The sequence below is a fragment of the Chelonia mydas genome, chromosome 7 (assembly GCF_015237465.2).
Source record: "Chelonia mydas isolate rCheMyd1 chromosome 7, rCheMyd1.pri.v2, whole genome shotgun sequence".
Lineage (NCBI taxonomy): Eukaryota > Metazoa > Chordata > Testudines > Cheloniidae > Chelonia > Chelonia mydas.
The window spans coordinates 18,679,306-18,706,403 of record NC_057853.1 but is presented as its reverse complement, the minus strand read 5'-3'; the positions used below and the strand labels follow the sequence as shown (position 1 = coordinate 18,706,403).

At 45.6% G+C, this 27,098-nt stretch overlaps 1 protein-coding gene across 2 annotated transcripts in view; it reads left to right on the top strand.

Moving 5' to 3' along the window:
* The first annotated feature begins 6,737 nt into the window (after nucleotides 1-6,737).
* Nucleotides 6,738-27,098, top strand: part of PLXND1 (plexin D1) — a 129,423-nt gene continuing 109,062 nt past the window's right edge. For both annotated transcript variants that reach the window (XM_037904168.2, XM_037904169.2), the window contains exon 1: nucleotides 6,738-11,171. In XM_037904168.2, the coding sequence (XP_037760096.1) occupies nucleotides 9,837-11,171 (1,335 nt within the window). In that variant the 5' untranslated portion in view covers nucleotides 6,738-9,836. The remainder of the gene's footprint in view (nucleotides 11,172-27,098) is intronic.

The window sequence follows — 27,098 nt, the reverse complement described above, 5'->3', positions numbered from 1 at the left end:
TTTTGTAGATACTGACATCCTGCTCATTTCTGAACAGAACGTATACATAAACATACAACCTAAGCTACCTTTGCCTCATTAATTAACATGGATGCACATGTGAAAAACATGCAAACCTTAGTCTCAATAAACGATTCAAAACATTGTTTGTGTCACCGAGGCAATATCAGAGAAAGGACCAAACTGCTACAATATGTCCAAAAATACGCAGCACTCAATGATACCCTACAAATGACATTAAATGTGAGACAGCTATTAGTGGGAATGTAAAACACATGCTGCTTGGACTAAAAGGTCAAGGATTTATCTTGCAGTTGCAGATAGCAGAGTCTCTCAAGATTAGGAATGAAAACATTTCAAGTTTCCTAGTAAAAATAATGTGGGCACATACATTTACAACTGAAGCACAATAATAATATACTCTGAAAGGGGCTGATCCTGTCCCCTTTCTCAAATAACAGGGCTTTTACCTGAGTGAGGACTGCATGAATAGACCTATGTATAACACAGTGAAGTTAGAGCTTTTTCGCTGTAACAACCAAATTCTGCCTTCACTTGTCTTCAGTGGAAGCAGCATGCACATATCAGAGCAGAATTTGACCCTAAGGCCAAGTTCTGCAAGGTATCTTCAATGGGACCACAGGTGCTTAAAGTTAGCCATGTGCTTTAGTGCCTTGTTGAATCAGGACCCAAATCAGAAAGCTGTATTTTAAAAAGTTCTTTGACTTTTTGGATCAAAACACTTTTGTGTTTGGAGTGAGAGGCCCAAAGCAAGTAGCACTAATTATAATTAAACACATTTAGCACTTTTACTTTCAAAGCACTTAAGGAACATTAACTCATGAATGCTCACCAAACCTCTGTGTGATGTGGGTAAGTATAATGATAAAGAAACTCAGGTAAGTCAAATTAGTTTGAATTTACTTTACTGAAAAAGAACAGCATCTATTGTAATAATAACCCCATTGAATGCTTGATTATTATGTTGGAGAGGGGACTGAATCTATGTCTAGTTTATGCTGCATTTAACACATCTTATTTCAGTCACAAACAGTTCAAATATAAGCTATTAAAAACTGGTGACATATGTTGGCATTAGCTAATTGCTGTAATTAGCAGTATATAGAATGATTGCAGGTTAGTAAGTTTAAAACTGGTGTCTATTTGCTTTGACTAACTTTCACCAATTGGCTGTCTCTTTAAGCATATATTGTGCAACTGCTAATTGTGAAATATGTGAGCATGATCCTGTAGGATTTAATTAGGAAAAGCTTACCATTGGCGTTAGTGGAGAATGTCAGAACAAAAGCTGTCAGGATTAAGCCCACCTGATGTCATTTACAGGCTCTGCGGGTTTTGACAGCACTTAGATTGATCTATGAAGCCTCAGGAGAAATCAGACTTACTTCCAGTATATCCATAGTTTGTTTCAGCTTGATTTGAATTAGTATAGCTTGGTTGTCTCCTTAGACTGAAAGCTGGATCTAGGTGAAACTGGGCTGTGAGTTTCCATTAGGAATGGCCTGGCATATGCTGGTTTTGCTTCCTATACAAAGGACCAACACTCGCAGGCCACACTCAATGAAGCTAAAAGGTGCATAGCCTAAGTTAAGATGCAGGACTTGGTCCACAGAGATTGGGCCTGATTCTGTTCTGCCCTGAACCCTGTGTAGTCATGTACAGCTGTGCAGAATGGGTATAAAATGCTGTCAAATCAGAATAGGGTTCTAGGGAATGTTTCCCACCACTGTTGATGCTGGTGCAGCTCCACAGGTGATGGAAATGTGAGGAGTGCTAGTGTGGTAAGGGTCTCGCAGCCACCAGCATTTTTAACTGATGCTTAGGCCTGTGCTGAGCAAGTTTAGACAATATGGCATTAAAAACACCACTGGTACCAGATGCCCTATCTACACTAGCAGTTGCCACCATTGGAGCTCCTCTTACCAGTTACCAATGGAACTCCCCTGGTGTTGGCAATGGGGGACTGTCATGGGGTATCCACCCCACACAGGTGAACAGTGTGTTAACATGGATCAGAGAGCTCAGTTAGCCCACCTAGTTGCACATGGAGGGTGGGCCAGGCCTAATTAATGATGAAAAACAGCTGGGGAGGGGCTGGCTGGTGATATAAACAGAGGAAGTATAGTACAGCTAGGGGCTGCAAGGAGAAACTTTAGTTATTCTAATGACAGTAGAAGCAAAGAGACCAGTCAGTCAGAAGGCTCTGGTCGGAATAAGTCCAGGGAGGTGGCAGCAAGGAGTTGGGTGCAGTGAATCTTGAGTACTTGTCCTCGGGTCCCTGGGCTGGGACCCAGTGTAGAGGATGGCCTGGGTTCCCCTACTGCAAGGGTGGGCAAACTACAGCCTGTGGGCCACTTCTAGCCCCTCAGACATTTTTATCTGGCCCTTAAGTTCCTGCCGGGGAGCGGAATCAGGGGCTTGCCCTGTTGTGCCCGCCTGGTGCTCTCCAGCCCCCAATTCCCTTGAAGAGCACCATCTTCTGGCACACAGAGCCACACTGCGCAGGCGAGACTTCACCACGCCGTTTCCAGGATTGGAACCCTGCCCCTACATAGCAGAGCTGCCTCCCATGCGGTAGCATGACCAATCGCCTCCCGGTCTCCTACAGCCCCACCCTCGAGAGCCTTGAAACTGCCCAGGGGCCACACCCATCCCAGCTAGGGTACTGCTGCCCATGGCGGTGCTTGGTACAACTGCCTTGGTATCACTGCTGGCAGGGCCCCTAGGAGTCCCGGGTACTGCCCCTGTAGAGCCCCCTCCCACCACCTCAGTAACATCCCTTATAGAGCCCCCCCCCCATCCTACACCCCATAGAGTCCCCCTCCTGCACTGGGCATTCATGGCCTACCATACAATTTCCATTCCCAGATGCGGCCCTCAGGCCAAAAAGTTTGCCAACCCCTGCCCTACTGGCTGCTGGCATGGTGTGTGAAGCCCCTGAGAAGGGATATGTGCCACTGGAAGCCCTGAGAAAGCCTTTAGGCCCAGAACTGAGGGCAGCAGACTGGATGCAGGGATTGGACATCTAGTTTTTTTTTTTTTTTTTTTGCTGGACTTTATTCTAGAAAGGTAGGGACTAAAGTGTGATGTAATTAGGTGGCTGGACCACAGCAGACCATAATTAGACTACTAGAGCAACTGTTGGCAGGGGGCACTAAACTACATCTGAGCAAATACATGTGAATTGACTACAATAGGTGGTAGGTGCTTATATATACCTTTGGGGAATCTGGGCCTTAGCATCTCTATGCTTCCACATTCCCAGAAGTTTGTATCAGAGCTTGGATTAGAAGCCAGTGTTCCTGACACTCAGGACTTTTGGTAGTAATCATGTTGTACTTGTGCCCAGAGGCTGATTGCAAATGAGACCCCGTTAGGTTGTACATACAAAGAGGAAGACATAGTCCCTGAATGGAAGAGCTCACAACCTAAATAGGCAGGACAAAGGAGTATCTTTACTGGTGAAGAACTGAGGCATAGAGAGATTGACTTGCCCAAGCTTACAGAGGAAGCCAGTGGAATTAGCTCTCCAGAGTCTTAGGCTGCTGCTCGATCCACACGACCATCTTTTTCTTCTCCCCAAAGAACTGTGCTAAGTGATCTTGTAACCTATAAAAGTTTTTCCATTGAATTATACTAAAACTTTGAAGATGTCAGGTCTGCCAAATCATGGCACCATTAATTGGGCGGCAAACTTTCACCACCACCGAGTCCATTGTTAACACAGGAAATAGTTCCTGGGAACAACCTGTATTTAGACAGCTCATCTCAGCAGCCAAAGCACTCTCAATGTGTTTTTAGCCTGATGGGTACTGGAGAGGAGGCTAGAACTGACTCCCTGCATTACACGGTCTGTGATGCTCCACATTGCATTAGGAAAGGCTCATCATTCAACATCAGGAGACTTGAGGAAAAAACATGATTCCACTCAGAAAACTTCTCAGGGTCCCAATAAATCACTATCTTGTTCAGAGAAGCAGTGAGGGCCTGCAGCTCAGTGCCATCGGAACCACACTGTTCAGACGTGACTCCTCTGCACCCACAGCCACAGCTGTGAGGTATGTTTGCAGCAAACCTTAGCCCACTCTGCTTAGAGGGGAAGATCTATGGCAAAGGGATGCTGTCTTACTCTTTCTGCCAAGTAGCTAGCACACTGCTCGGGCTACATAAATCATCTATAATAACTATATGAAATCTGCCTGGCTGCACTGTAAACTGCTACTTCAATACAAATTAATGATAAACTAGAAGCTCAGTCCATGATTGTCCAAAGATTTGCTAAGGATTGCAAATCAATTGTTCTGTTTACTGCCTCTCTGTTGTTTCTGAGTGCCTTGAAGTGGACTAGTCCGGTCCTTCACAGATACAATATGTATGATGAGATCAGTCTCAGCCCCAAAGAGCTTACAATCTAACTACACAAAGACAGGCAAAGGAGAGAGGACCTGGGAGCAGCGGTAAGCTCAGTGATCAAGGTCATGTTAGAGACAATTCCTGTGGGTTCATTTTTTTCTTGTTCCACCCCCATTCTCCCCTGTGACCCACATTCCCCTCCCTACTCCTGCTCTTCTCCTTCTATCAATGAGCCCCCTCTCCCATCTTAACCTATAGACACAGAGCAAGGGCGTTCCAAGGCCAGAAGGGACCACTGTGATCATCTAGTCTGACCTCCTTTATCACACAGACCACAGAACTTTCCCAAAATAATTCCAGGAGCAGATCTTTTAGAAAAACACCCCATCTTGATTTAAAAATTGTCAGTGATGGGAATCCAGCATGATTCCTGGTAAACAGTTCCAGTGGATAATTGCTCTATTGAAGAGGTATGCCTTGTTTCAATCTGAATTTGTCTAGCTACCTTAGCCAGTCCAAATGAGTCTGTGTGCACATGGGAGAGGTTGCAGGGGTTAGAGGCCTCCCTTGTGGACCATCCTGCCCTCACTGATCAATATAGCTCCTCCTGACACCACACACACACACTCTGGGAGAGTGGAGTGGGGGGCTTCCAGTGGTAGAATTGGACTAACAAGTTAAAATGTTCACCTTCCTGTGTGAAACGCATCAACTTTGAGTGAACTTTTGCTTTCAGCTTGTCTGAGCTGGTGAAACCAAAGGGAGAGGCTCATGTCAAGCTCAAAGGACAGATCAGCATAATACCCCACCCTGCCACCAAAAAAAGGAGGAAAAAAAGAAGAAACTGTTGAGTTTTGCACAGATCTACTCACAACACCTCTATCTACCTTTCTCCTTCCCTCCCACGCACACACCAGGCAACACTTAAATCAGGCTTGGGAAACTGCCAACCATTTCCAGATACGATTTGTATAATAAACAAACAAAAAAAAAGATTTATTTTTCTGATTTCCAGGTGCTCAGTGTATTGAGCTAAGAACCACCCTCTTAGAATTTCTATCCCTAACACAATCCCCATGCTAGAGAAGACATGGTGTGAAAGACAAATAGACAACACAGGATGCTGGAGAACTCACTTGATTCTAGGCAGGGGGCAGTGTCACATTCAATGACCTATTATATCTAGAAACCAGCCCCTTTCTTCCCTTCCAAATTGTCAGCTTGGTGGGTTATTTATTTGGGTCTGCTGAGTCAAACCAGTCCATTTCCAACATGTGATGGTGAACCGTCCTCTTGAAGCCAAGCTGTGCTCTGTTAGCTGGCTGCTAAAACCAGGAGAATAAGTAGATGTTTGTACTCAGCATATTAAAGGGAATAGAGCCTGCTTTTTGACAATGTTGAGTCAATATAACCCAAGTAAGTGCATGAGTAACTCATGTTCCCTCTATAGAGCAACTGTTCCTGGGTAAATATATTAAAATGTTTTTGAGTTCTTACACATACACTCCCCCCCCCCCCCATGTCTAAAAAGCTATTATAGTTAAACCTGCATTAGCATCAAACAGGAAAGGATTCTGGCAGTGGGCAATTGTCCATAGTGGGAGGCATAGGCTGTTTTTTGTTGTTTTTTTGAGACCTTCCTTCCTTTCTGAACAAAGAAGAATAGTAAGAGCTGCATATTGGAGATTAAAACTCCTCTATTAATAGCATTATCCAAACATATTCTCTAGGGATTCCAATTCCACTAATAATAATGGGCGTGTGTGTGTGTGAAGCATTTCTGGAAAAAATCAACCTTAAAGCAGCTTATCAGAGGATTGTTTCCTGACAACAACAAAAGTGAAATATTTACCAGGTAATCCTGCAAGACCACCAATATTTTGTCTCAAACTGTATCAGTGTAGATAAGTGGTCAGAACAGTAAACTGGGAGTCAGAATTCCTGGGTTCTATTCCTGACAAGGCCAGTGACTGTGTGCCTTTGGTCAAGTCACTTATTCACTTTGGCCTAAATTTTCAAACATTACTACTTATTTTGGGTGCCTCAAGTTTTGGGTATCCTATATGAGGTGCTTTAAAAGGGTGATCTCGCTTGAAAGGAGACCAGATACTGTGGTGATGAGTGGTGCTATAAAACCCTAAAATAGATTGATTTATGGGGCTAGACTCCCAAAAATGGAGGCATTTAAGTAACTTGTCACTTTTGAAAATGTAGACCTCTATGCTTCCTATTCTCCTTCTGTAAAATAGGGATAATGATACTTACCTGGCTCACACTTAAGGCTTAATTTACCAGCATTTATAAAGTCTTTGATGTCCTAGAATGGATGGTGCTAAATACAATGTGGTGTTATATTTAAAACATGAGTTTATTTCTGGGCAGTTAAAGTCACAATAGTATTTAAAAATTGAAAATAAAAAACCCAAAACAATCTTGGAATCCCATATTTTAAAAAGAACTGATATCCCTAATGGATAGTTATGATTAGCAAGGACAATGAGTTAATGAGAAAGCATTGTATTTAATTCTATGCACATCTTCAGTGGACATGACATGGCCATTGCAGTTATGTATTAATTAGTGCTCTGAAATGGGAGAAAGGGACATGAAAGGGGTGAAGGGAACTGGCAGGTGTAGAAATTAGATTAGACAACAACAGAGGATGTTTCTATCCAGAATACGAGTCATCCAGAATCCCCATCAGCTTCAATGATATGTTGTGTATAAGTGAAAATAGCTCAAGTAACATGAGAACAGCCCAGACTCAGGGATGGCTCGGGGCATTGAAAGTGGGACACAGAGCCTATCAGCAGGAGCTTGCCAGGAGACTAGTGACCAAACAGCAGACCTAACTGCCACCACGTGATCTATGCATAGGAAGGCCACTCCATGCACAGCTCACACCCTTCCCAAGTGGAAGGAGGCTCCTCTATAATACATACGAGTTTCCTTTTATTTACCCTTTGGTTTTATTAGGTTGTGCTCAGGTCACATTTTCAAGCTTTCCTTCAGAACCATGAGGGTTAGAAACTTCCTTTTTTAGTAAAAGCTAAGATTCTCACACATTCACAGGACTCCAGGACCTGAGGCTTTAAGAAATACAGCAATTATTGTGACATTATAAAAGCAAGTGACACTGCAGCCCTTCCTCTGGCCCCAGAGAGGGTGGTCGGCAAGTCTGTGGATCCACAATGGGAAGTGGGCAGACAAGGAGGAGGGCTTGGCACTACCTCATTTCCCCACCAACTCAAGAGAACAGACTGGGAAGACAACCCAGACCCAGGACAATCTTATCCTCCTTCCCCTGATGGAACAATTAGGGAGAAATCTTGCTGAGTTTTCCTCCCCATTATTGTCCTCCTGTCAGTCTTCCTGAGGGAGAAAACAATTAGCTCATAGCTCGCAAATAGTGGTTATGTGAAATGAGTTTGGTGTGGGTCTCAGTTTATTTCCCGGAGGACAGGTGCTCACATCACACATACAAACCCTCTCTGTATTGGCAATATCAGCAGAAAGGCCAACAAATGAAGTGGCAGAGAGACTGAATGCCAGGTCATAGATTCAGCCAATATGGCTTACAAATATCTGTTTCTCAAGAATCTGTTTTAATTTAAAAAATAAGTCAATCTGTCTCTAGCTGGTATGGGTGCACAGTAAACTTCACAAATGTGCACTCAGAGTGACTGATGCAGAGACCTCTACCTGAATCTGCAGAAAGCCTGCAACACTTGTTCTGCAAGGTATGAACGCTTCATCCCAGTGAGGGGTTAACTCAGATGCCTGGTGATGATAATTTGTGTCAAAATTGTTAACTATTTCATTCCACATGTAAGAGCTTGTCTACCTGGCAAAGTTTTACCAGTTATAGTGGTGTAAGTATATAGTTAAATCAATACAGTTATACTGATGTAAACCCTGTAGACCCTTAGTCCAGTATCAGAGCTGCTTTTTTAAAATTTCTCTTAAACCTGTCCCCAAGCAACATAATCTACATTCTAAAAAGGCACTTGTACACTGGAATATGTGTCCACATGGGTGTTATGTCAGCTTCACTATATTGGTTTAACTTCACACCCTAGCTAATAGTGGTATAACTTTTCTGTGTAAGAAAAGCTCTCTGAAAAGAGAGGGAAGATCACTGACCTGCACAATTTACTGAGTGATGTCTCACTATGGTGCCCAACCTAAATAGACCAAGCACAAGGTGCCTAATGGAGCTCAAAGAACATGTACAATCATAATTTGAACACCTGCACAATCTACTGGGAGCAGTAACTCACCGGAGCAGAGCTTATTTTGTGGGCGAAGGTGGAAGAGTACCACCCCAATCTGATCCCTGCTGAGCTCTCATTCCTAGGTCCTCTTGGATAGGATTCAGGAACATTATCAGAGCAGTGTCAGGGGACCCTGTGCTATACCTGCTCTGGGAATAAACAGAAGATTTCAGGCTCTGGGGATGTCAGCCTTTCTTGAACACATTTAAAAAAGAGCACCCGAATGCAAACACATCTCCATTGGAATAGAGGGCATTAAAACAAGGAGTGCATGGTGCCAGTGACTGAAATACAGTGGGATTGGGAGAGATTCCCCCCCCCTGCACATACTTGGAATATTTGTCCACTTAATTTATTCCTGACCCCCAAACCCCAGACAGTCTGACCTCCTCTTCTTTGTTATCCTTTCTTGTACAAGTCTCTTTACGGGGAGTGCAATACTTCAAGAGCAGTGAGAGTTAACCTAATCTGACTGTTGGTGGGGGGGGGGGGGGAGCTCTGGATGGGAGGGGGTTGGCTGCAATTAATGTTGTTTGGTTAGGGCTATTTTTACTTTTGGTTGCAGTCTTGCTTTATGTCCGGAGGAGAAAAGTTCTTATCTCGCCTCTCTCCTTCAGTCCCAGTCCCATATTCTGATTAGAAACATGAAAAAACCACAAACACAAGAGTTATTTGTTAGAAGAGGAGCTGCTATCAAGGAACAAGGGCTGCCTCTTTGTGTGGTTGGCTGGTGCAACGCTTGCCTTCCAGCTTTTGGAAAATATCTTTAACTTAATCACATTCACATGACAAACCCCAAATTAAAAAAAAAAAAAGCCCATGAGTAATGCAGAAAGGAGAGAGGGGAGAAGAGAAGGAGAGAAGTCTGAGAGCAGCGGATCGCTTCACAGGCAGCGCGGAGCTGTCAGAGAGAGAAGAGAGGGTGCAGCCTTTGCAGAGACGAGATCGGGAACAGCTTAGCCCCATCCGATCCCCGGGCTGGCGAGAAGAGAGAGAGAGAGAAAGGAAGGTCCAGTAACCAGGCAAGGGCTGCGGATTGCAACGAAAGCTCAGGACTTCCCTCCTGGCGTCACTCAGTGCTGAGGCGTGTTGGCTTCGCAGGAAGCAGGTTTTCCTCCCCTGGCTTTGCAAAGCCCCCTTTCCCGCGGAGCCTCATGCACTCGGCAGAGCAGCAGCCCAGGCGGCAGGATGGCTCCCCGGGAGCGAGGCGCTAAGGGGCTGGCCCCCCTCCTGCTGCTGCTCGCCCTGCTCGGCAGCCCCAACGCCGGCCTGGAGGTGCAGCACAAGTTCCTCTCGCCCACCTTGACCAACAACTTCGCCCTGGATGGGCTGGGCAGCAAGATCTACCTGGCGGCTGTCAACCAGCTCTACCAGCTCTCCGGCCCCAACCTGACGCTGGAGGTGGAGGAGCAGGTGGGCCCGGTGCCGGACAACCCCCTGTGCCACGCGCCCCAGCTGCCCCAGGCCTCCTGCGAGCACCCCAAGGTGCTGACCAACAACTACAACAAGATCCTGCAGCCGGACCCGGAGCAGGGCATCGTGGTGGTGTGCGGCTCCATCTACCAGGGCTTCTGCCAGCTGCGCAGCATGGCCAACATCTCCGCCGTGGCCGTGAGCTTCCCGCCGGGCGGTGCCGGCGGCGGGGGGGACCCGGTGACCGTCTTCCCCAGCATGCTCAACATCGCGGCCAACCACCCCAACGCCTCCACCGTGGGGCTGGTGCTGCGGCCCGCCGGGCCGGCGGGCGGGGGGAGGCCGGACACGCGGCTGCTGGTGGGGGCGACCTACACGGGCTTCGGCAGCCCCTTCTTCCCGCGCAACCAGAGCCTGGAGGACCACCGCTTCGAGAACACGCCCGAGATCGCCATCCGCGCCCTCAACGCCCGCGGCGACCTGGCCAAGCTCTTCACCTTCGACCTCAACCCCTCCGACGACAACATCTTCAAGATCAAGCAGGGGGCCAAGGCCCGCCACAAGCTCAGCTTCGTCCGGGCCTTCCTGCACCCCGCCCCGCCGCCGCGGGGCCCCGCCGCCGCCTCCTACGCCTACCTGGCCCTCAACAGCGAGGCCAACGCCGGCGACAAGGAGAGCCGCTCGCACAGCCTGCTGGCCCGCATCTGCCTGGCCGAGCCCGGCCGCAGCGCCAACGCCAGCGCCGGCGAGACCAAGAAGCTGACCGAGTCCTACATCCAGGTGGGGCTGCAGTGCGGGGCCGGGGGCGGCGACGGCTTCACCCGCCTGGTCTCCGTCTTCCCGGCCGCCGCCCCCCTGCGGCTGGGACCCCCGGCGGCGGCGCCGCGGCCGCCGCCGCCCCAGGAGCTGCTCTTCGGGGTCTTCGAGAGAGCCGCCCCGCCGGGGGCCCGCCAGCACTCGGCGCTCTGCGCCTTCCGCTTCGCCGACATCGAGCGGGGCATCCGGCGGGCCAGGAACTCGTGCTTCGTGGAGCCGGACTCCGGGCTGGTGACCGTGCTGGACAGCGTGGTGCAGGGCACCGGGCCGGCCTGCGAGAAGAGGAACATCCAGGTAGGGGGCGGGAGGCGGGCCCGGGATCGGGCCCCCCCCCTTCTCGGCTCAGGAGTGGGGATCCCTCCGGTAGGACGGAGGCAGCCCTGTAACGTTGCCTCTCGTCAGTGGGGAACCCCCCCCCTGCGCAGGGAGCGAGGAACCTTCCCCCCAGTGATGCTGCCGCTCGGGGGAGCTTTCAGGATTGGGGGGGTGGGGGGGATCGAGATGCTCCTCTAATGTTGTAGCTGCTCAGGCGTGTAGGGGTGGGAATGGAGGAGTCCGGGAGAGCAGAGTTCCAGCATTAGGGGAATCACTGAGAAAAGTTCCTAAGGCGCCCCAGATAATGCTGCAGCTCAGTTTTCTAGGACTGGGGGATACAACCTTCTGGAGTGAGAGAAACTGGAAGGTCCCCTCGCTGTGCAGGGAGCAGGTTTGCCCCTGTGGAGGACCAGAGGGCAGAGTTGGGGAACTTTCCCCGCACTGGGGAGAACCCCTAACCCTGAAAAAGTGCAGCTCAGGGGAGCAGATTTTGAAGTGGAGGGCACAGTAACCACCTGTAGGGGGAGAAATGTCAGGTAATCCGTGTGACGCTGCACTTTGGTGGAACCAAAGAAGTAGGTTTTTACATTAGGGAAACCACCTGCTGGGAGAAACCTAGCTGTTTAGTAGGTGAGAGATTGCAAGGCAACCTAGAGCTCTGCAGGACAGGGCTCAGCACACCCCAGACAGGCTGTGTGGTGAGCCCCTACTGGTATCAAGCACTACATGGACTGGAGTGCTTGGCTGGGGCTGGACTCTCCAAGGTCCCATTCTTGAAGTTCTTACTCAGGCAAAACTCTATTCAAGTCAATGTAAGGATTTTAGGATTGGGTCTCAGGCTTGGATTAATAATAACCTTGAACCTTCATGACTAGCTGGGTAAGCGATAACCGTCCATTAGGCTGAAGTCTGGAGGGGTTAAGAATCTCAAGGTCATGGAAGTTAGAGGTGGAAAAGATTTATTAGTTTCTCCCTCAGGATTGTTCCTGTCAATCTGTTCTCCAGTGCTTTGTCTAGTCCAGTTTTAAACATCTCACGTGATATGGCTTTCACACCACTGTGTATCTGACAGAAGCATCCTTGGCATAAATGCAAATTAGAGATGGGATTTGGTCAGAAGCTTGGATCTGAGAACCACTGGACTTTGGGGTGGTGGTGGTTGGAATCAGAGCCAAGAGCCAGATCTGAATGTTGTAACTAGTCTCTATGGGCATGAGCGTGCACACTGCACCCCATCAAAATCAGTTGCAAAGCTCCACGGACTTCAGTGGTGCAGATCAGGCTCTGTTTCTTTAGTGGTCTGTCCCAAACCCCAGCACCCGAAACCCCGTCAGACTTTGGGTTTGTGTGGTGGGTGGGGAGAGGGTGTCAGCAGCCAAACCCAGACCTCTCTCCGAGGTTTGCAGTTGAATGAAACCAAAATTCTGCCCGGGACTGACGTGGGTGTCAGAATTTGTATGTGGATTCTGCGCTCCCAGGACCATCTCTACTCAAATCCATCTCATAGCCTCCTCTGATGAGTGATTCTGGTTTACTTATACTAGACAGTATTTAGGAGGTTGGGGGAAACATGCTGAGTACAGTGAGCTCCTTTTTTTCACAACGATTTACATTCATTTACCCATGTATAAATTTAGGTCCATTGTGAAAGTCAATTGGATTCCTGCTTGGTTTACTATGAAGCCAAACATGCAGTGGTTTTCGCACACATATAACCGCCCCCTCTTTTATCAAGGAGCGTCTTTATTCCCACGTTCCCAGTGAACCAGTAGTGACTCACAGACTTTATTTTTCTCTTTCTTTTCGGTTGTTGCTCTCTGTACAGACACAGAGGGAAGGCAGCTCTAAGAATGTGTGTTCGGTTGTAGCTGTTCTCTTCCCACGTCCCTCTGTGTATTCCTGCAGCAGGACAGTGCAGGATGTGTACAGTGCATGGTGAGGGGACACAGGCTGCATTGTTTCATTGCATTTGGGCTGCAAGTTTGCCATTGTCACAATTTGTTACCAAGTGGGCATAAATGTTAATAGAGACAAGATGGGTGGGTAATATATTTTATTGGACCAGCTTTGATGGTGGAAGAGACAAGCTTTTGAGCTTCACAGAGCTCTTCTTCAGGGTTGGAAATTAACACCTCTGCCCACTTTATTTTATGTGGTTTCTTGCAACATGTGTTTACCCCATATGCTTAACAATCTGTCCCACCTTGTAGTTAGCTTTTTACCTTTTCCAGTTCTGAAGATGAGCTCCGTGAAGCTCGAAAGTGTGTGTCTCCCATCAACAAAAGTTGGTCCATTAAAAGATATTACCTCACCTGTTGAGTCTCTCTCATATCCTGGGACTAACATGGCTACAACAACACTGAAATATAAATTTTAATGCCAGATAAAGATGCCTATATTCCCCTTTAGTAAAAGTCACAAACTATTTAACAATGGAGCTTCTTTAACACTATATCTTTTTTTCTTCCTCTGGGAAAGAGGCACAACTCGGCTCCATCAGAGATTATAAAAAAGTCTGTTTGATTTCACAGGCAAGACAGAGCACTTGGGTTTGGGCTTCGGTGCTTTACAGTGGCAATGATAGAAAGGTTTCCTGTGGTAACCGGTGTCTTTGGCAACAGCAGCCCCATGCTATGTTAAAATAGGTAGCCTTAATGCAGTAGTTCACAGACCGGCTTTAGGGAAGTTGAATTGTTTTCCTCTGTGGCAAAGTACAAGCTGCCAGACATCAGAAATCTGGTAACCATTGTGGCTTTTAAGTTAATGCCACAAAAAGACGTGGTGCATGGTGTGGGTCCAGGCCTGAGGCAGTCTTGGCTCCCAGTGAAGTCAGTGGGAGTTGAGGGCCTGACTTTCAGAGTTGCTGAACACACCTCTACTTTCGATGATTTCAGCTGCTGTGCTGGGGGCTCAGCATTCCTTACATGGAGGGCCTCAGCACTTTGCAGGGGCATGCCCTGAGTAATGACTGCAGGATTAGGCACTGTGGCTGAGATTCTCTAAGGGCACTACGGAGTTAGGTGCCCAACTTCCATTGAAACTCAATGGCAACAAGGCATCTAAACTTCCTCAGCCTCCTTTGAAAATACCAGCCTGTGTGAATACTACAGGTTTTTCTAATGTAGAGTCACTTGAGGGCAACAATTAACAATAACGAATAAGCCATCATTTATCAGCACTTAAAATATCTAGTCTTTTTCCTCTGTAAAGCACTTTATAGATATTGATGCCTCCTTTTGGTGCTCTGTGAGGCAATTGTGTAAGTATATTTATTGCTATTCATAGCATGTGGGAACTGAAGCAGAGATTATGAGACTTGCCCTAGTCTACGGATGGAGTCAGTGTCAGACCAAGGGTGAAAACTCAGGTTTATAGTGTAAAGCAAAAAGAAAAGGAGTACTTGTGGCACCTTAGAGACTAACCAATTTATTTGAGCATAAGCTTTCGTGAGCTATAGCTCACTTCATCGGATGCATCTCACGAAAGCTTATGCTCAGATAAATTGGTTAGTCTCTAAGGTGCCACAAGTACTCCTTTTCTTTTTGCGAATACAGACTAACACGGCTGCTACTCTGAAAAGTGTAAAGCCAGTGACTTCTCTGTAGCGACTGACAAGATCGATCCTTTTTTGGGGGAGAAGGGGGGTAATTAATTTTTGTATTGATTCAATGATTGCAGAAATAAATGCTGTACTCAGGATCATATCTATACATAGCGATGACTAGGAAGATTATCATTTATATAACGAAAGCATATTAAGAATGGGTGTGTCATTAGAAGTGTGGTTAAACAATGATGTACGTGGCATTGAGGGGTGGGTGCCACAAGGTTCTGAGCCCCCTCAGCTTCTGTTGAAGTCAGTGGGAGTTGAATGCACTCAGCACCTTACAGGATCAAGCTCTTAGAAAATGTATATTTACACAAGGGGAGCAGTGTAGGTTAGTGATTATAGCATAGGGCTGGGAGTCAGGAGAACAGACTTCTAATCCTGACTTTGACTCTCTGTATATCCTTGAGCAAGTCGCTTCCCTGTGCCTCAATAAACTGATCTATAAAATGATCTTACTGTAGTTATTGAGCTCACCTCACTGAGTGTTAAGGATTATGGTTGTGAAGGTGCTTTGTGTTCCTTGCATGGAAGGTTCAGCAATACATAAATGCAACATACTATTAACATTTGTTCCTGCTTAATATTTGTTCATTTCCCATTCACTTGAAGTGTGAATCTCTAGAAATGTTGACCTAGTCTGCTGGAAGCCCTCTTACCTGCCGTTTAGTTGGAAGAAGAGCTTTTAAATTTCCCCCCCTTTTTCTTAATCATTAGGATTGTCAACAAGTTAACAAGCTGCTTTTATTTCCAACTCCCAGAGCAACTGTATCAAGATGATGATTGTAATATAATGTTTCTTTGCACTGAAAAAAAATCTAACATCAATTTCCACCTTCGAGACAATGAAATATTCTAATACATTTTACGTCCCAGCCCTGGGAACACAGCAGGAAAATATATTACAGCAGCAGCTGGCATGGTGTTTTAGCTAAGGGTCTATCCATGTTTCTATTATAAGCTCCACTTTTCAGCAGTTAGTGGGTTCCCAGGTTGGTTGGTTTCCCCTCCTCCCCATATAACTCAAATGAGTTAAAGTATTTTTTTTTTAAAAAGTGCTTTTGTAGATTAGGGTGTTTTTTTGTTTTTTTTTAAAATGAGTTTGAAAAAATATGAAATGACTGGTTGATTCATTCCAAACACAGGTTAGGCTAAAGAGAATTTATATTACAGAATATGTAATGAGTAGTGTTATGGGGGCTGTTGTTTGGAAAGAAATCAAGGGACCCATCCTGCAACCCTTACTCATATGACTAATCCTTTTGAAGTCAGTGGGACTCATGGAGGTAAAGACTGCTTTTGTGAGTAGTGGATTGCATGATCAGGCCTTTAGTCTGTATGTCCTTTTGGTGAAGGGACTGTGCTTGTCTGTAAAGCACCATGCACACCTATAGTGCTGTAGAAATAATAATGAATAAATAATATACGTTTGGGGGACAGATGTATTGCCCAGAGAGAAAACTAGACAGGTCTAGTGTGGGTAGGTATTGCTTATGCTTCCTCTACTCAGTACCTCAAATATTACTAGCAGATTTTTTGTTATTTATTATGTTGTTAATATATTATTTATGTTCTGACGGTGTGCTCAACGCTGTACAACGGGTTGAGGTCTTTATTCAGCACAGTGCTTATCTTTAAGCCCTGAGTAGTTCCATTGACTTATTAAGCACAGGCTTAAGTGCTCTGCTGAATTGGATCTAAAAGGCCAGACAAAATGCCCACGCAGATTCTCTAGATAAGCAGAGGAAGATTAACAGAGTGTTGCTATTATGTGTTTTATTAATGAAAGATTCTGTTAAAGCACTTATGAAAGAGGTGGGTTAAGACTGGTAGGTTTAGTGGAAGGCATGTGTTATAAGGAGGGATTTTGAAACAAAGAGAGAGAGAGCCAAACCTGGAACTTCCCCCAGAAGGCTAGTGGGGAAGTTCCAGGTTTGGCTCTCCTGAGCAGAGATTGCCTATCTATCACAACTTGTGTTTTTGTGATAGGGACAATAACTATCCCCTGTGAAGTGCTAGAATGGGACCACCATTGTATTTTCATCACATGTAACCTCAACAGGATTTGAATCCATGTCTCCAAAGATGATGATAAATATATGTGCTCTCTTTAGTGGGTACCTTCCACGGTGGAGTGCTGTCAGAGCTTAGGAAACACGGTTAAGTGTAAATGGGGCCATTGCTATATGGGATCAGATTCCGATCTCAGGTATGCTGGTGTTAAACCTGAGAAACCCCAGTGGATTTACTCCATATTTACACTATTGTAACAGGTCAGATTCTGGACTATTAAATTTGAAGGACCCTTAAACCTCACGCCATGTCCCTGGTATGCCTTTTAATTTCCTTTTTGAAAGATAATTAGTTAAGGGCCCAATCCTCCAATGTGCTGAGTACTGTAATTTCACATGGATTTGAGTTGAGGGCACTCAGTAATTCCCAGGAGATACTCTGCACCTTAGATGATCAACCCCAAAAAAGGATATTAAGGGCATGATATTCTGTTATGGTGTAGCCACTTTACACTACACAAGGGGCAAGTTGGCCATAAAGCTGGTTTAATTGGCCTGCTGAGAATTACCCTAGTATAAGGGAATCATCCAAAAGTGTACAGCCAATGTATGGGCTCTTATGTCACTCTCTATCTGTGATGCTGTCATAGCAGGGGGAAGGAGGTATGGCTGAGATACCTGTGTCCCACATTCATTCCTGGTTGTGTTTCAAGCCCAAGGGGCTGGAAGTAGGGATACTGGGAGGTCTGGCAGCACCCCCGGCTTGAATTGGTTTCCATCATATACAGGGTTGACAGTTTGGTTCAATGGCTCTCAGCACCCCCACTATAAAAATTGTTGTAATGTCACTGTTCAAGGCCCTGGGGGCTGTTTGCAGCAACAGGAAATAGAGCAGCCTCCAGGCTGCTCTAATTCAGTCTTCCTCACAGCAGCAGCAGGATCAGGGGAGTGCAAATGTGAACGTTATGCCATCTTTGTGCACCCATTCTGCATGCTGCAGTCATCACTAAGGATCTGTCCCTAAACTATGAGGAGAAATAACTGTTAAAATACAATTTAATGTCTAATGCACATATAGAACTGAGGAAGCGGGGTTGAAACACCAATCTAAACCCAATTCTGTTGTGGGGACCTCCAGGGATTTCTGATTTACTGTATTTTACATGCTGAAATACTTAGGCATAGTGGCATGTGATAATGATGGAGTTTCAGCATTAACTCTGAATTTTCTGGCTCTTGTGGCTTTATGTCAGACTCTGCATGTTAGCTGAACAGTATATTTTGTGGTTTAATGATCTGATAGCCATCAATGAGTTTTATGATAATGAGTTGTTAAGTAAAATGTACTGCTTGGGTGAATTATATAAACCATTTCAGTATGTGTATATTTGGGTTTGAAAATGTTGTCTAAAACCAGTAAGAAATGTTCCCAAACTAAAACTTGTATCCACATGGGAGTATGACAAAATATCTACTTACTGTCCAAACATACTGTAGTGTCTCAGTAGGACTGGGTTTTAAAGGAGGTTTGTCACTTTGAAGTACTAGTTTATACTAATTCCGAAACTCCAAACATGAAAATAAATCTCCTCTAACCATACATCTATTCAAACAAATCCAGAGGACTAGCCACAAAAAGGAAACTGCAGCTTTACACTTAATTTATACATTAAAAATAAAGCAAAAGTTCCTGTAATACATTTTAGTTTTATATCATCTGATGCTTTTGGGGGTTGCTAGCACTATCTGAAGCTGCAAAATACTGTGGTGTTCCAAAGCTACAGTATGTCATTATATCACATTAATCTTTTTTTCTTACTGTGATTATGAATATTGTTTTACAGAGAAAATAAAAGTCTGTGTCCCTGGCCTGAAGAGTTCACTCTTTATGCCCCCAATCTCAGATATGTGTGGGTGGAGCTCTGTGCCTGTGTAGATCTGATTGTAGGATCAGGACTTGACTGTCCAGATCAAAGCCCTGGCTCCAACCCGCATTGTTCTTTGGAGAAGTTCAGACATGAATCCGGATCTGAACGCAGTGTCCTGGGCCCATCTCTACTAAACAGTAGGTAACAATGGGAAGTTGGAGTGAAACACATCTAAGCAATTTCAAGATATATGCAAAGATGAAAAACCTGTAAAAAAGCTATGTGAAACTCACTGATCTTATCTAAAAGGGGTTCATGTTGCTTGGGTTCTTACCAGCTGGTCTCAAACCACCCGAGAACTCCTCTTGTGCCCACACCTGCTTTGAGTTTCAAGTCCAAATGAACCCCAGATTGCAATGGGAAATTCAGCCTAAGTCAGTGAGGTTCACCTGGCTTCACACCAAAACCAGAAATTTTGCCTGATTAAGAGCTTGTCAACCTGGTGGATTTACAGGGTAGTTAGCACAAAATAGCTAGGGTTTAAATTTAAAGCTATTCCACACTAACTCCCCATGTGGACACTCTTATTCTGCATTAAGAGTGCCTTTTTGTGGATTAGGTTAATCCACTTCCAGCTCTCTCAGGGACTTTTTAAAATCCTACTAGGCATCAATCCAGGTCTTTGGGTGCCTAAATACCTATGCTGTTCTGGCCCAATAGCTTGTTGGAAAGGATTATCAGAGACATTAAAGCATAAGGCGTTGGCTAAGGTAATTTAATGCAAACATTGAACAAGCAAGCGCTAGAGAGACATGAAAACAGTAAATTAAAAATACCTGAGACCCGTCACACTTACCTACAGCTACATGCTCACAGCTAATAGTATAGTCAATATTATTGATAGCATGTGGCTATAAGTAATGATTCAGACCTTTAGAATGGCACACATGGATAATTTGCTCACAGCTATTGCAGTTGCATGCACAGATGCACTAATTGTATGCACAAATGAGCAGTCCGACATGTCATTTGTGCATGCAGTTACTGCATTAAGGGTAGTATCAAACAATAGTAAAAGTTCTTGACAATGAGAAAAGAAAATGCTAAGCAGAAAAGAGCACATGGCTAATGCCTGTATACTTTATTCCCTGTGGGTCTTTGAAATGTTTTTTGTAGAAGGGAGCAGAAGACCAGTAATTAACATGTTGCATTTCTGTAGCTCTGTCCACCCATAAATCAAGGTGCAATTAACAAACATTCACAAATTAAGTCTCTCAGCACCCACCTGAGGTGGATAAGAATTAATACCCTCATTTTATAGGTGGGGAATTTGAGGCTCTGAAAGGCAAAGTGACCTGCCCATTGCCACAAAGTGAGTGAGTGGCAGAGTCAGGAATAGAACCCAAGGATCCTCACCGCTCAGTCATTTATTCTACCACTAGACAACACCCGTATAACAATCACACTATAAATAGTTCAGGATGCATGAGCAAAGTGGCAGGAGGGGAAGTTAGCCATGAAGTTAGCAGTAGAGTTGCTAATTTGCAAGTGTTGTCTGCTTTGCTTGCCCCCCCCCCCCCCCCCCCCCCCCGTTTCTAGGTTGGTAGAGTAACGATTGCAGCTCCCTGTTTTCATTACAAGTTTGGAAGTAACAGCTTAGAGCAAGTGGAGGAGGCAGCAGACTGGCTGAAATGATCCCTCACTAAGGGAGGCCCTAGAATTTATTGAAGTTTTTCAGCAGAAAGAACAGTATTAGTATCCAGCAGCTGTATAACAGTTCTGCTGGCAGCCCCCATTCTGACAGGGTGAGGTTGAGCAGAATCTCTGGAGCGCCTGCTTTAGAAGAGGCTGATCTGAGGCTGAATCTAGATGAGGCTGTTTTAGATGTGACAAGCCAATCAGAAAGGCTGATAGCGCTGTTCCTGATAATCGTGCCTCATTACTCTTGTTCTGTCCATAATATTGCTCAGTTGGGGGAATATGCCATCATTTTTCACGCAAATCTCTGTCTACAATGGAGCCCAGAGGCACAGAGCACTGTAGGAGCTGTGAATAATCAGGCCACCTTTTCTTGAAACACAGTGGGTCAGCAATGGCCAGAAGTTCAATGACAGTCGTGAGTGGTTTGAACAGAAATGAAGCTGCCATTTCTAGGTTCCTTTCCTGCCCCCACCAAATTTTATAATGTCCTATTTTTCAGGAGAAGGGGAAATAGAGTAATTACACACAGACATAGTCCCCTAAGCTTTACAGGTGGTGTGAGGCAAATTCACACCTGCTGGATCTCCAGTGAACTTAATGGAGGTGCACGAGGCATGACGCTGCCCCAGAATGTCTATCATGGCACCTAAGCTCCCCTCACATGTGGTTTATTTTTTTTGTTTTTTGTTTTAAACAACACTCTCCCCAAGGCTGCTGCAGACCTGGTGTTTGAGAATAACCCACTCTGGATCATGGAGTTTTCAGCAGTGCAACAGGGACTGGGGCTATGGCAATGGATAAAGATGGAAAACAGGGATATCCATGAAAACCTGGGCCAAACCCCACTGATACCTGGTGAGCTGCACAGGGGGCCTCTCCCTCCGTGCTCCTCTTAGCCCCATTCTGAGCAATGGTATTATTGGCAGTGCTATCACTGGGCCCTGTGCCGTGGCTGTGCTCTTTGGCCCGTCTTATCAGGGTTACAGAGTATGGAGGGGCTGTTAACCTTACTCTTACATGGATATACGGTCACATAGAGGGGGGAACATTCTCTACAAAACAGACATTCCCTGAGTCCTCCCCTGGGTCTCTGCCTCCTTGTTTTTCAGTGGGGTGCTTTTGGCATATAGAGCTTCTCTGGGGAACAAGGACACAGTTATCGAGCAAATGGGGAATAGTCTGTGCATTCATACATCTTTTCTATATCCAGGCCTCTTTTCCCAGTATTGCATTACACAGTGAAGGGGATTATAGGGTGCGTGTGATTTATTATTAGTCACACATGTTATTCCAATAGCTACTTAATATACTTCCAGAAACTTCGACCATGCACTGTTAAACACATCAAGACTCTCCATGAGCTGAAAGGGTACTGTATTTTAGAGGTGGGCCAAAGAAGCATGATCAGATCAGATTTAGGCTACAAATCCAGGTTCAGATTTAAGCACTAGCAAGTCTTGAATTAGATGCCACCAAAATCTCACCAGCTATTTTTATGGCAGCATGGGCCAAAATGCAGGACAGTTGGTCTTGAATGATGGAAATCGTGCAATATGAGTCCAGTTGTTCACTCGAAACTGCCAACATCTTGGGCCAGAATTGCTCAAGATTAGCTGTTCTCACAAGATTTCAGAGGCATGTGAATTGGAACTGGAGCTGGAGAATAAGCCTGTTTTGGTTCCAACCCAGAAACAAAACTGCCTAATGCTGGGATTGGACACACCCAAATACATACCTTCTTGTTATTCAAGGGAATGTCCCATTTCTGTTTAAAATATTCAGATCTTTCATACCTTTCTGTTTCTGAAATAGAAACTTTTTAGTTATTGGATTTTATCCTGCAGTCAGATGGCAATTCCCAGCTTCTAAAGCACTTTGAGCTGATAGTGATCAAAAGTCATTGCTTTCTGATGGCTATCTGGTTGGTAGCTGTAGTGAAATGAGCCAGTGAAAACCAGGCTTTCTTGGTTTTAGGGCATATCCTGGCAAATATCTATTCAGAGAAATCTGTATAGGAGAAGTTTTAGGTAAATATTGATGGCCGTTGATGGCACTTTATTAAAAAGAGGAGCTATGAAGGCTAACATTTTGATATAGATCAGGGGTGGGAAAACTTTTTGGCAGGAGGACCACATCTCCGTATGGAAATTGTATGGAGGGCTGGCTGGGGCAGGGGATTGAGGCACCTGGGAGGGATGAGGGCTCTGGCTGGGGGTGCAGACTCTGGGGTGGGGCTGGGGATGAGCGGTTTGGGGTGCAGCAGGGTGCTCTGGGCTGGGATTGGAGGGGTTCGGAGGGTGGGAGGGGGCTCTCATCTGGGGCAGGGGATTAGGGCGCATGGGGGGGGGAGTGAGGCTGTGGCTGGGAGTGCAGGTTATGGGACGAGGGGTTTGGGGTGCAGGATGGTGCTCCGGGCTGGGATCAAAGGGTTTGGAGGGCAATCAGGGCTGGAGCAGGGGCTTGGGGTGCAGGGGATGCTCAGGGGTTCAGGATCCGGGTGGCGCTTACCTGAAGCGGCTCCTGGAAACAGTGGCCCGTCTCCTCCTCTGGAGGTGGGGCCATGCTGCTCTGCGCGCTGCCCCGTCCACAGGCACCCCTTCGCCCCGCAGTTTCCATTGGCTGCAGTTCCTGGCCAATGGGAGCTGCAGAGCTGGCACTTGGAGCGGGGGCAGCGTGTGGAGCCCCCTGGCTGCTCCTGCTTCCGTAAGTCGCGCGGACTGCTGCACAAGTGGAGAAAGGCATGCCCCCAACCCCGCTCCCCGGCTGGAGCACCGGAGTGGGGAAAGCTCCCAACCCTGCTCCTCAGCTGGAGCTCGAGGGCCGGATTTAAAGGTCCGACGGGCCGGATGCGGTCCGTAGCTTGCCCACCCCGATATGGGTAATGTTTTCGCAAACAGGTGTCAGAGGTTAAATGGGAGGTAGCTTTCGGTTAGATACCGGCTAACTGGGAGAAGCATCCCCATTTAGAGAACACTGATGTAGACAATTTTTTTTATTAATTATTTTTTTCCTGTGGTTTGAATCAAGTTCTTCCCACTGGGTTGCAACAAATGAAAGGAAGGGAAAGTTGGGCCATCTTTGCTACTAGATATATTCCCATCTCGAGTTTCTGAACTGCAGCGAGTCACTCTATGCAGTATGTTAACAAGATCTGCACTAAAATAATTGCTCTCTATTAAGACTCTCATTGCTGTTAAGTTTTAAAGTTTTGGGGAGAATCTGAAATTTAACATTACCTCCTACGCACCTCATGATGCTAATTTTATTTTTATTTTAATTGTAGTTTCTTACCACTACAATACCCAGTGGATTTTAATATATTTACTAGATCTTTCCAGAGGCTCTTAGAAACATCTGTTCCACAAAACTTAGAGGTGGCAGGGCAAAGTATGTACTGGGAAAGTAGAGAAAAGTACTTTACATCATCATGACTTGGTAAAATAGATCTCCAACTGCTGAATCCAGTGAGGTCAGTGATTTTTCCTTGATTTGGATTTATATAACTACAGAGCTAATCAGCCTTGTTACTCCTGACAGTCTGGAGAATGTCATTTGTCTTGTACAGATGCCTTCTGTAAGAGAAGAAGGAAGAGTAATTTAGTGGATTGAGGGCAGGCTGGAAGCCATGTACTCTTAAATTCTAATCCTGGCGGCTTTTCTTATTCATTGTGGCCCTAGTTAAGCCATTTAATCTCTCTTTCTGAGTTTTCTCAATATTTAACATGGGGCTAGTGTCACCTACCTTAGGGGTGTGATAAGATAGAGGTGTTAGGACCGAGTCAACGGGAGTTGCCCCAAAGTAAGTTAAGCAGGGTTTGGCCCTTAAAGTGCAGGGTTTGACCTTTTGAGCACTTTCAGTTGTATTCTACCAAGTGATTTTATAGAAGAGGCATAATCGGATTTCATGTTTCTTGTCTCAGTGATTTACATATCAAGTGTGTGCGCAACTGTATGATGGGATAACTTGTGATGATATGGGACAGGGCTCAACAGCCCTGGGGTCCACTTCCACTTTGTGTCTTATGTTCCTAAAAGCGCATGCTTCAAAGTTTCAGCCAGCCACCTGCAGGGGTCAGGAAGAGAGTGCCCCTTCCCCAGTGTATTCTGTTTTTTGTTGTTGTGGGATGGCCATGGCTGGAGATGGGATGTTGGAGAGGGAGGGCCTGGGCTCTGAGGTGGCACTGAGTAGTCTCTGTCTCAGATGCTTGGCTGGTTCTTGCTCACATAGTCAGGGTCTAACTGATTGTCATATGTTGGGTTGGGAAGGAATTTTCCCCCCAGGTCAGGTTAGCAATGACCTTGGGATGGGAGTTGCCTTCCTCTGTAGCATGTGAGTCTGGTTCATTTGCCAGGATTATCTGGGTATTTCACACTTAATCATTTCCCTGCCATTGTGGGGGGCCTCAGGTGTGGAGGCACTAGTACACCTTGATCCCGCTTATTCTCTGCCTGTAGCAGTCTAGTCTCTTGTTGGCTGTAATATTTTGGTTCAGTTTCGGTTGTTGGGTTAGTGTGTGGGTGTGGGGTGCTGTTTGTGACCTATATACAGGAGGTCAGGCTAGACTATCTGGTGGTCTCTTCTGGCCTTAAACTCTATGACTCAGCAAGTAAAAGAATTTTTCCCCTTATCAGACCTGAAAACTCCTCTGGGATCTGAGAGTAAAGTTGAGTCGTTTCCTTCTTGGACATCAACACCAGCAGTGAAAGTTCTGCACATCAAACTATGTCCTCAGTGACACCCGTGCAGCACAGTTGTCTTCAATTGGTTTGCAAAGGGGGAACTATTGGAATTCGATAAACAATTTTGATTGAAGATACACAAAAAGGACTAGAATGCTGCTCATTCTCCATAACTTTGTTTTACAGGGCTGATGAGTAAAATGCCTCTGTTACTAGACTAAGCAGATGTGACTAAGCATGTGCAAAGAACGGCTCTATTAAGTAAGAAGGTGCTATTTGTTAATGGCCACTTTTCAGAGCAGACCTGCACTGAAATGCGTCCAAAGCACTTTGAAGATGTGAAGTGCTAAGTATTAGTAGTAGTGTATTAAGAAAATAACCTCTGAAGATTGAGGAGCCAAATTTATTGTCAATCCACAATTCCTGCCTCTGGGAAGGAGTTAGAATATTTTGAATCTGTTGCCAAAGCCAAAGCTAAACATAAATGAGAAACACAGCTTGAGTGGGGCAAGCGAGACTCTCCTGAGGAAATAGCAGCTAACAAAATATAGTCTGAACAGATCAGACATCTTATTCCAAACAATTTCAAGAAGGACATTTTAGTATAGCTTTCAAAAGTAGTGTGAATACCCTTTGAATGAGGCACTCTTGGACTGATATATTCTCTGCTCCCAGGAGAACACAGGCAGAAGAACAGCATTTCCAAGAGGGGTGATTTTTAAAGGACATACAGGATCTCATTGCTTAAATATACACTATTTTGGCTAGGATGGCCCCTTTGGAGCCTGTTACTCTTTAGTCCTTCATCTTGCCCATTCTTCAGGGATTTGATTGTATAATCTAGAAGTATTAAATTTAACACAGGATGAAGACTAACATAATAAGCTTGACCAGTCTTCCTAACAGCATGAAGGATGCAGAGTTTCTGTAAAGGGCAGGAATTTTAAAAAATGTTCCAGCATTAATAACTTCACTACTTCGTTACATATAGATGACCTCCATTCCCCCAGCTCCTTTGCAACATAAAACACCTGCCCTGACAACACCCTTGGACCTTAACAGTACTCGGAGTGGAGGAACTCGTGTAATGTTGCAGCTGCAGTCCAGGCCTGAGCGGGGGAGTAGGGGGGCATATGAGTTTCATGGTAATGTGGGGAGAGAGCTGTGCAGAACAGGTCCCATAAGACTCTCAAATTAACATTCACCTCTCTTTACGTTTAGTTTTTGGATCATGTTTTTCTCCTTCAAGGGAAATAATGAAAGACCTTTCTTTGAAAGAAACAGAAATTCAGGTAAATGGTGGTGTCTGTGTGCTAACACGGAGCTTCTGTGCTAGCGCCATACACAGGCCTGCTTTGAACAATGTCTTCAGAAATTCAGGCACCTACACTGTCAGAGCTTGTCGCGGGGTTTTAACCACATGACTCCCCTTGACTTTAAGGGAAGCTGCTTTGCTAAAATCCTCCAGAGCCGGTGGAAGTGTCTGGGTTAGCGTGCCTCCCTGCTAAGATAACTCTACAGGCAGCTATAAAATGTCTGAGACTTGTGTGATGGATGGGTAGTTGGGATTCTAATCAATTCCCATGTGAAAAGATGGTGGAGGAGACTGACTTGCATTAGAGAAATAATGTAAAGTTGGTGGTGGGAACGGCTTTGTTCTTCATCCCTTCTCAGGCTTCAGTAGGCCTCCACATGCCTTTATGTTTTAAATACAAAACACCTCTAATAGAAAGGCCTCCTGGTTGGTAGATTTCTGCAACCTTGGTACTTTATTCATCTAAGCTATTGCAGTTTGGGTGATTCCTGTGCCCTGACTCTACTACGCCAGCTATTGGACATTTTCATACAATTGCTGCACTTGTTTCCATTGTCTCACTGCACTTTCCAGTTCAGCTTATGTACTATAACATCTTGAATAAGCCTTGATGGGATCTGCCATTTTCCACTGTGCCACCTAAGAGTTTACAGACATTTTCTGTCCCAACTTTGGGTTCCCTCCTAGATGAAATCAGTATTTTGGATAGTAGGAGATAAAATC